The sequence below is a fragment of the Ailuropoda melanoleuca genome, chromosome 13, assembly GCF_002007445.2.
Source record: "Ailuropoda melanoleuca isolate Jingjing chromosome 13, ASM200744v2, whole genome shotgun sequence".
Taxonomy (NCBI): domain Eukaryota; kingdom Metazoa; phylum Chordata; class Mammalia; order Carnivora; family Ursidae; genus Ailuropoda; species Ailuropoda melanoleuca.
In genome coordinates, this window is record NC_048230.1 from 39,103,630 (window position 1) to 39,113,641 (window position 10,012).

The window sequence follows — 10,012 nt, forward strand, 5'->3', positions numbered from 1 at the left end:
AATTTCTTGTTCTTGTGTGACACTCCAATAAAAGAATGCAAAAACCAAAACATGAAAGCATCCCTCTGAAACTTTGCTTGATTTTGGGGGAAGGTTTGCTGTTTATTGTTCTTTTATCAGAAGCAAAGAGTTTACATAATCTCCCCGCTCCCTAGCTTCCTGCCAACAGCTCAGTCAGCAAACTGACCAGAAGCGTATTAGAAGTGATGATGGCAGGATTCGAAACCAGATTCCTCTGGCACAACTGCTCAAGGGCCTTTCTCTCGGACCATGACGGTCACAGGGAGACAGTGGCCAAGAGCCAGCAAGAGCGCAAAGCACCATCCTCAGACCCAGGAAGAAGAATGAGAGGGTTTGCTCGGCAGCTGGTGGGCATTGTAACCCAAACTGAGAAACTTGACAGAGACTCACTGTTCCCTCAGGTTTCTCAGCCCGCCACCATCTCTCCCTTCTCTCGCTCACTTCCCCTCTTCTGAAAACACTTCACTTTCTGCAGCTCCTGGTTGAGCTGGGACTTTGGGAGACCCAGCAGGTGGGCAGAGTGATTACAACTGAACTTGACTTTTGGTTTGAGTCGGCGGGGTGACAGAGGATGTCATGGGTTACCTGGCCACGGGCTACTCAGATGGAAGACTGTGTGTGGGTGTGTCTGGGAGGATGCTTCTGGATGAGACGAGCATTTGACTCCATGGACTCAGTGAGGTCGGTTGCTCTCCCTGGGGTGGGCGGACCTCAGCCAATCTGTTGAGGGTCTGAGTAGAAGGGGATGACCAGCAGAGGCCCTTGGGCCATGTGCACCAGGGCTCGAGAGATGCTGAGAGCTTGTGGCTGAAGGGACACTGTGGGCACTCCGGGAACCAAAAAAAAAAATATATATATATATATATATAAATATATATATATATATATGGTGTATTTGAAATGTGTAAATCAAGTTTTCGATATGCAAATTGTCATAAGGCTTAATTAATTAGGCTATAAAAATGATGCCTGAATTAAAATGTCAATTTATTTGTGGTTTGGTAGGAAGGAAACACATGTAGAAATAGTAGGATAAACATGTATGTCAGGGCAGCCCTGTGATTGTACAGATAATTCAGTTAGGAGATAATGTTAGAGATGACTTTTGAGGCTGTTCACGGGATGCCAGGCCAGAGGCAAAGGGCAGACCTCTCTCCCTGCGCTGCAGGATAGACCCTCCCACCCCAACCTCCTCCCCATTCCTGCCCATCTCTCTTGGTCTGGCACCTCTGTCTCCTTGCTTCTCATCCCCTCCGCCGCCTTTCCTCAGACCTTGCTGGCACTGGTCATAGTGAGTCTTGAAAGAGCTGCTTCCCTCACTCCTGGGCAATTAGAGGAAGCATTGCATTGTCCGTTGTCACCCCACACCAAGATCCAAGGCAGCTGACCACGCTCAGCAGGGGGCACTGGCTCTCTCTCCCTCTTCCAGGGGTAAGAATCCAGAAGAGCCGTGTGGGTGCTGCATGTGAATAAAGCTGAAGCCCTGGGCTGGAGTCTCCCGTGCCCTGTCTTTCTGCCTGGTTCTATCCCCTTCCCGGGCACAGGTGGTAGGGCCCCGACTAATCCAATCTGAGCTATCCTCGGGGCNATCCAGACCCCTGGTTGCGCCTTGAGCTCTGCACCTGTGAAGGTCTGGGTCCCCCTCTAGTTGGCCCCAAGGGAGACACAGGGATTCCTAAGCCACCAGCTCAGGCTGAGGACCAGGATGGGGTTTGGGGAGTGAGGCAGGCTGTGGAACTCAGCCTGGGGAGGAAAGGTCATCAGGGTACAGTGGGTCTAGTTCTAACCCCGGGGGAGGCCAGGATCAGAGTAATGAATCAGCCAGGAGGGACTCAGCAGCTGAGAAGCAATCCCCTTAGAGCAGAATTATTTTTAATCCCTTGAAGAGGGTCTGCCCAAAAGTTCTGCAAATGGCCACTATCGCCATCTTTTGGTGGCTTGAAGAACTGCAGGAGGTGTCCTCTGGTTGTTAACCTTCCTTCTCATCCAGGACGCTGGGAACTAGAAATGCCTTTTGTACAAACCATAAGAGACTCTTAATCATAGGAAACAAACTGAGGGTTGCTGGAGGGGAGTGGGGTGGGGGATGGGGTAACTGGGGGATGGACATTAAGGAGGGCACGTGGTGTAATGAGCCCTGGGTGTTACATAAGACAGATGAATCAGTGAACTCTCCCTCTGAAACTAGTAATACATTAGATGTTAATTAATTGAATTAAAGTAAAAAAATTTTACATCTACATCTTTGGGGTAAATACTCAGTAGTCAAGCAGAGAAAGACAATCATCATACGGTTTCAGTTATTTGTGGAACATAAGGAATAACATGGAGGACATTAGAAGAAGGAAGGGACAGATGAAGGGGGGGAATCAGAGGGGGAGACGAACCATGACAGACTATGGACTCTGGGAAACAAACTGAGGGTTTCAGAGGGGAGGTGGGTGGGGGCATGGAATAGTCGGGTGATGGGTATTGAGGAGGGCACGTGTTGTGATGAGTACTGGGTGTGATACGTAACTAAAGAATCATTGATCACTACATCAAAAACTAATGATGCGCAATACAGTGGCTAACTGAACATAGTAATAACAACAACAACAGCAATAATAATAATAATAATAATAATANAACAACAGCAATAATAATAATAATAATAATAATAATGAAGAGACTATCCCTGTCCACTGTCACCCCATCCTCTGAACTCTCATCCATTCTTCTTCATGACACTTCTTATAAACTGATATTCTTTATTTCTTTATTTTCTGAAATCACCTTTAGAATAGAAAGCCCGAGTTTTGTTGACCGCTCTATCCCCAGCACCTAGACACAAGCCCGGCACTACGTCGGCTCCTGCTGACTGTTTGGCGAGTGGATGGAGAAAGGAAGGAATGTTGAGTTGAGAGGCTGCACTGGGAGTTCTCAGGAGGGCAAGGTCACCAAAGAGCAGGCCCTCCCTCGCCTTGGGCTCCCCTGGCCAGCCAGGCTGTGCTTGGCGCTGTCCCGGGACGTTAGGAGTCCTGGGGAATGTTTTCCCCCTTCTCCCAGCCAAGCCCTATGCACGTCTACGGTATATACACACGTGTGTGTGAGATATATTTTATTGCATTTTTTCAAGTTTTTTTTTTTTTATTTACCAGTTTTTGGCAACAAGGTCAGAAGAGATAGAAGGTTGGGGTCCAAAGTTCTTCCTTCCCTAGTCTGAGCGGCGGTGTCTCTGGACAGGGTATCGATGGGCAAGGAGGGCTGCAGTTTGTCTTCAGCAGGCCGACTCCGTGCCCCACAAACTGCCCACTGAGGCCTGTTGACCCAGAGGACGGCACTCAGCATCATCAGAAACAGGGGCACCTTGAGGAGAATGAGGAGCAGGATGTGGACGCTGCCAAGTGGGGACCTGTAGGAGGGACACAGTGACAGGCAGGAGTTTCTTCCGGGACAGGAGGCCCAGGCTCTGCTCCTCCCCCATCTGCCTTTGTGCTCAGGTCCTGTGACCTCAAAAGTCAATATCGGCATCAAAGCTCGTTGGTACCAGGCCAAACAGCCCCTTGCTCAGGACCCCAGATCCTGTCCTTCAGCTCAAGTCTTGACCTTGAGCGTAAGGACACAGTAGACGCCTGAGGTTACGGTGGTGAGGAACGGAGAGAAAGGGAGATGAGGGGACCCAGGAGGCTCTGGCTCCCAGAAATTCTCTGAGACTTCACAAAGCAGAGGGAACCAAGGGAAGGAGCTGCACAGAGCTTCTGGGACCATCATCTCCCCCTAGCCAGACCCAGGCATGGCGGAGTGTGGCATATCCCCATTCAACACCATACCAATCTGCCAGGGGACATATCATAATCCAGGACCAGAGAAGCATCGCCTTCCCCATTAAGCACTTCAGCGTCCCTCATCTCACTGTAAACGGAAATGTTTGAATGTTGGCACAGGAGATAGGCCTCAGGTCCCACCCCTAGCCGTGCAGCCCCCCCTTCCTTGTCCACCCTGCCAGAAGACTGCAGAGATCAATTCAGGGAAGTCAAAAAACAGGTCCTTGGTGAGGACGGGAGGGCAGCACAAATCCCTGGTCCTGATAGAGACACATGGCCCAGGGCTCTCCATATCCACACCAGCCTCAGAATTCCCGAGGCCCGCAGCTCTTATCAGGACCTGGGCCAGCGGCAGGGACCTTGGATGTCACACTCACACCCTCCCTCATTCTCATGGGCTCGCACACATAGTCTCTCACACGCGCATGCACAGGCATGCTCTTTCACACTCGTGCACACTCCCACACACCCACATTTCCCACGCGCTCACACCCACCCAGCCCACTTGGTCCCAAGTGTCTGAGGCCCAAACACCTGGCCTGGTTCTTTTCCCCTGAGATGAGATTTCCTCCAATGCTCTGCAGGGATGAGCTCAGATCCCGTCTTCTGTGGCAGTGGAGAAAAGCAGGGTCTTACCTGGGGGACACAAACACTTGAACCTGGAAAAAGAGGTCAGGCAGGAATCCATGGAGTCCTTCTTCGTGCATTATTGTTGCGATCCCGCACCTGTACTTTCCTGCGTCAGCTGCAGTGAGGTTCTCCAAGGTCACAGTGAAGGTGAGGTCTCCAGAATGGTCCACGATGGACACGCGGCCACTCCTCATCTCTTCCTCAGACTGTCCGGTGGCCACAAGCTGGTTCCAAAGTGGCAGGCATGGTTGCCGGCACCAGTATTTGGTAAAAGTCTTGTATTTCTCCTCGTACCGACACTGCACGCCCAGGGATCCCCCCACGGTGCCCATCACGGTGCTGGGGCCACTCAGAGACAAAGAGCCTGAAAGACACCATCAGTATTTTCTTCACCTGAAGAGCCTGGGCTGGAGGGGCCTTGAAGGGTCAAGTCCCCTGGAAGCCCAGATGTCACCCTACGGCTGGAGGGGGGAGGGGTTAGGAGCTGTTGGCAGACACAAGGGGGGAGACCTGAGGAGATGCCTGGTGTGGGATTCTGAGACTCTACAGGCCATGCCCAGCCTGTGTGTGCTCAGCCAACTTAGAATGTGGGGGGAGCAGGAGATTTGGGGTGGCCCCAGACAGGTTCTGGGTTCCCAGATATATCAGTCCTGAGAGAAAACAGCTGTTGAGCTCATCCATCACCAAGAACTGATGACGCCACTGCGTGCATTCCGGATAAATGGATGGACGGAAGCGTGGATGGACAGGCAGATGGAATAGGAAACAGGAAACAAGAATGGGAACCAAGGAAGTCCAGACGAAGAGCAGTATTGAGAGCTAGAAGGAGCCGTCAGCTTCTTTCTGGCAGGTCCCCTTCCCAAATGATCATCTGTAGACCCCAAGCTTATAACCCGTCTTGTCAGCTGGACCCTCTTGCTCAAGGTCTGCGTCACACGGGAGATGGGAGTTGGCCAGGGGGTATAAAGAGGCCATCAGGAAGGGGCTCGTTTTGGCTATGATTTAAGGATAAACGCACTTGGATTTTCCTCCCAGGACAGAATCCTTTGGCAACACTTGCCATCACCTAATGTCTTCAGGGACTCCCTGCTCCATGCTGCTCCTTCCCCCACCCCTCGGCAGCCACCCACCAACCTTGGCATGCCCTGGGCCTCATCTCTAGCTGTTCTGCCTCCTCCAAGGCTTTGACATTGTCCTCCCTCCTCCAGTCACCCTGGAGGCTCCAGTTTTAAATAATCAGGACGCAGCCTCCTAAACTCTGTGCTTCCTGCCTGAAGAGCCATGCCAGCCCCAGACTCCTGAACCGTCCTCATCACTCCAAGGCATGGCTGTTGTCTGACCTGCTCTTAGCAAGGAAGGGTGGTAACCCAGGGCAAAGGGATACCTAATACCAAACTTCTGAAAAAGAATTGTGCATGTCCTCTACCTACCTGTCATCCTTCTGTCTGTCCGTCTATCCATCTGTCCACCCATCCATCCATTCTTCCCTCCCTCCATCCCCCTATCCAGGCAATACATTGTCAGCCACAGAATATGAGGCTTTCCTGCTTTTTATTCTAAAATTAGAAGAAAAATTAAATTTTTTGCTTCTTCTTTCTAAATACCTTGCATTTTCTCACTGCATTTCCCAGCAAGCAAGCTCAAGTGACCCACTGACCGATATTCGCCATCACAAGGCTGTCCGTCTAACCACCCACAGTCTGCAAAGCAGTGGCCCTCAACCGGGGGTGACAGTGCCCCCCCAGGAGACATTCGGCAATGTTTGAAGACATTTCTGGTTGTCACAGCTTGAGGGGTGGGGAGCTGCTACTGGCATCCAGTGGGGAGAGGCCAGGGATGCTGCTAAGCATCCTACAGGGCACAAGACAGCTCCTCGACGCAGAATGATCCAGGCCCATCGTCAGCAGTGGGGGGGTTGAGGATCCGTGCTCAAGGGAGGAAAAAGCCCCAGCCTGAGGTCCTCCAGACACAGACTTGGGGCTGGGGGCCATGGGGGCAACAACACTGAATCTTCTCTATACAACTGCTCCCAACTGGGGTTCAGGCTATAGGGGCACCTGAGTGGGGGTGGGTGGACCCTTCAGAGCAAGGTTCCCATTTTGCCTCCTCTTTCAGTTGCTTAAGCCCCAGCCTTGAACATGTGGGGCTGCTTCCTCAGGGCTGGATGAGAAAACATTGTCAGGAATGCTCTGTTACACCCAGACCCTGACTCTGAACCGTGTCCCCCCACCCCACCCTCTACCCCCACAGCAAGCTTCCTGCCCACCAGGGTCCGGAAAAGAAAGTCCCGACTCCCAGGTGCACGGTAGAACGTTCAGCAAAACCCCTGGCCCCTCCCCCACTAATTACCAGCAGCGCCCGTCCCCCAGTGGCAAGAGCCAAAATTGTCAACTGGCATTGCCTAATGACCCCTGGGAGTAAACTCATCCCCCGAAGCACCAGGGTGCTCTCCCCTCTGTCTCAGCGGCCTCTGGGTGCTGCTCGCTCCTCTCCTGCCCCGGGACCGTGCTTGCTCCGGACCCCTCAAGCCCCTGATGCTTCCTACAGCTCTGACTTTAAAGGTGCTGCCGTCAGTAATCTTAAAAACATGATTACAAACTGAAAGAGACCTCGGGTTCCATCCTATGAGTGCAAGGGCAAGTAGCTGGCTAGACAGATTTATCTGCTTTAGAAGCAGGGAGCTGGCGTAGCTTGAGGTCTCTGCCGGCCCTTGTGTGAATGACCCCTCTGCTGGGCTTGCCATGACTTGCCCGCAGCACCTCTGTGGCTGGACTGTCACGGTCTAGAACCCGGGCCTCTGTGTTTTCCCTTGGCCTGGCATCGGTCTTCTTACTGGTCAACCAGCTCCTATGCATTTTCAGACTCAGGCTTACAGACCGACTGAATCACAACTCTCCTTAATTACAGAAAGTCTCCTCCGTATCATTGAGATAAAAAGTAGGAAAAGAGACGCTTGCGTTGCTGGAGGCAACCTTCAATGAGACTTCTTTCCCGAGCCTTTGCCGTCCCAATGCCGGAGTCTAAACCAAAATGATCCTGATCAGTGTGACCTAGTTCCGAGTCAGTATAATTTTTTTTTTGTCTGGCTGGTCCCATCCCTGAAGGGCAGTGGGGCTGTGTCTTTTCCTGCCCGAGAAGCCCAGTGTCACTGTGCACGACACACACGCTTGATACGGGCCATCTCAGATTTATCTTCGTAAATGTAACAAATTACTTTTTAGATCCTCAAATTTATAATAAAATTACTTTACCTATCCTGGTCACCAAAACTTGGTGTTTTAAATGTGCTTTATTTTTTTAATTTATTTTTAATTTAATCACTTAACTAAACCATTGTTATTTAAAGTTGGTTAAGGTTTAAAGTCTAAGATCCTTCAGTCAGCTTTATCATGCAGAGTATCTTTATGTTCCGAATTTTAGTGTCCTATTTTGGGAGTGATATTTTTAAGGGTTTTGGTGTACCTTGATTAATACAGCTAGAAGGGAGGGGAAATGGGAATTAATGTAATAAAGATTTTTTCCTGCTTGGGCTCTGAAAGTTGGCTCTGACATCAGATTACTTTGTATTCTAATTGCTACCTTTGTGTTTGCATAGGACCAGAGCAAGTAGGTTGTCTTGATTTTTCCCCCCACTTGTAATAAAGTTATTTTCCTTCCAGTGTTCAAAAACAAAAAAGAGGAACTATGTTTATGGGAACTCTCAGAACCCACCATTGTTGATGGGAACTCTCAGAGTAGGATGTCCACAAGTCCCCAGCCATGTCACCTTCGGGGGGGGGGGGGTTCAGAGTGCAACCCCCCTCCCCCTCCGCCCCGGGCCAGGCCAGACCTGTCAGAGACACAGGGCCCCCCATGGGGGCCTATGTCAGCACCTGGGATACATAAATGCCTACTCACAAGGGGTCTTATGTAGTAAGTGACCGATGTATTATTCAAAAAAAAAAAAAATAGGCGATGACCTTGGAAAGAAAGCTGCCTTCTATGAACTGATCTAGAGTAAATAATTTGCATCTCTCTGTGTCTTGGTCTCTAGTTTTCATAGGGTTGCAATAAGAATTGGATTAGATTACAGGGAAAGTCGGGTCGTGCAGCAGTTAGTCCAATTAGTATTAGTTTTCTGCTCTCCTCCCCGGGGCTAATGCAGAAGACAGTATTCCTGATTTCCAAAATGGGGGGAGTGATGATTCAAGCGGCCAATTTCTTTAGCGCTCCATGTGTGCTCTCATCTTACCATCAATAACTCCTCCTCTTCCCCTGGTCGAGGCTCCTCCGTGCTCACCTCTTCCCCTCTTTGCTTGTATCCTCGACTCTTCCCTTCCCCAGTGCCAGCCTTGCCCCACACCACTGTCACCCTGACCTGCCCAGCCCCGCTCACCTGGGACAGAGAAGAGCAGCAGAGCTGATGGCAACCACATGGTCCCGTCCTTCTGGTGTCTCCCCAGCTGCAGCTGGAGCCTTCTCGCCCAGGGCCCGCTGACCCTGTCTCCTTCTTCTGCTTTTCTTGGCATTTCTCTGCTTCCGTCTTCAGCTTCTTGGTTCTTTTCTCACACTGCTCAGAAAATGGGGGAAGCGAGGGGCTCAGGGCATCATGTGGTCAGTAGATGGCTTGCTGAAGTTTGTCGTCAGAAGCACACTTGAATGCACAGTTCTTGTTTCTGTTCCCTCTGAGATGACGCCCTTACCATAACTTCACCCACAGCTGACACACCCTGGTGCCATTCAGCCAGGCGGTCACACTGACTTCCACCTAGATTTTCCGAGCAGCCCCCGACCCTCCCCGGCCCCCCATCTATGAATAGCAAATGCCCTGTGGCTGCTGTGGCTGGCATGAGCAGTCCTGCGAAGAAAAGGCATGACCAAGCCTTCTCTGGACAAGACCTTCTATTTGCAGGGCCCAGGGCAAAATGGAAATGCCTTTGTCCCAGAACCCAATAATTTCAAGATAGTGACAAAGGAGCATTAAATCAAGCCCTTCGGAGTGGGGGCCCGGTACGCCTACAAAGGGGCACCCCCATGCGCTGGCCCTGTCTCTGGCTCTTGCTGGAGCAGAGTGTGAGGCTGGGTCCCCTCTCGGTGTGGGCTCTGCCTTTCTCAGCCCCCAGGCCTCAGTCTGGCCTCACCAGGCCCCAGACGCTTTGAATGGGTTCCTGTCTTGGTCACGTGCTCTTGACCAGGGCCCAGCAAATTGGCACCAAGCCACCTCAAACCTCACCTTTAACCTATGTGGTTAAATGGGCCCCAAGATTCTCGTGGCTACTGAAGTCTCAGTAACTCAGGTGCACTTGGCCAGAAATGTGCCAAATGACACAAAACAGCCTGAGAGGACTTATAAAGTCAGGTACAAATTTGAGATATCTTATCCAAGAACTCAGATTCACATAAATAGAAAAGCCTAAAATTCTGGGATCCCATTGTCAAGCATTCTCAGCTGGATGTTTCAGTAAATAACTTGCTTGCTTGTTTTTTGCTCTACTGGGAGACCTCATACCTTCTGCTGTTTTGTGTGTGCGTGCATGAGTGTGTGTGCGTGTGTGGGTGTGTCCGCGTGCACATTC

At 51.0% G+C, this 10,012-nt stretch overlaps 1 protein-coding gene across 2 annotated transcripts in view; it reads right to left on the reverse strand.

Annotated features, from left to right (window-relative positions):
* LOC100476775 (protein CD300H) overlaps positions 1-9,099 on the reverse strand; it is an 11,254-nt gene extending 2,155 nt beyond the window's left edge. Inside the window, exons 1-3 of one of the 2 annotated variants that reach the window (XM_034640571.1) lie at positions 8,833-9,099; positions 4,462-4,821; positions 2,436-2,489 (exon numbers count right to left, since the gene is read on the reverse strand). In XM_034640571.1, the coding sequence (XP_034496462.1) occupies positions 2,436-2,489; positions 4,462-4,821; positions 8,833-8,965 (547 nt within the window). In that variant the 5' untranslated portion in view covers positions 8,966-9,099. Of the gene's footprint in view, positions 1-2,435; positions 2,490-3,106; positions 3,416-4,461; positions 4,822-8,832 lie in introns of those variants that run through there. The other variant, XM_002931051.4, reaches the window with a different exon arrangement.
* Positions 9,100-10,012: the final 913 nt, after the last annotated feature.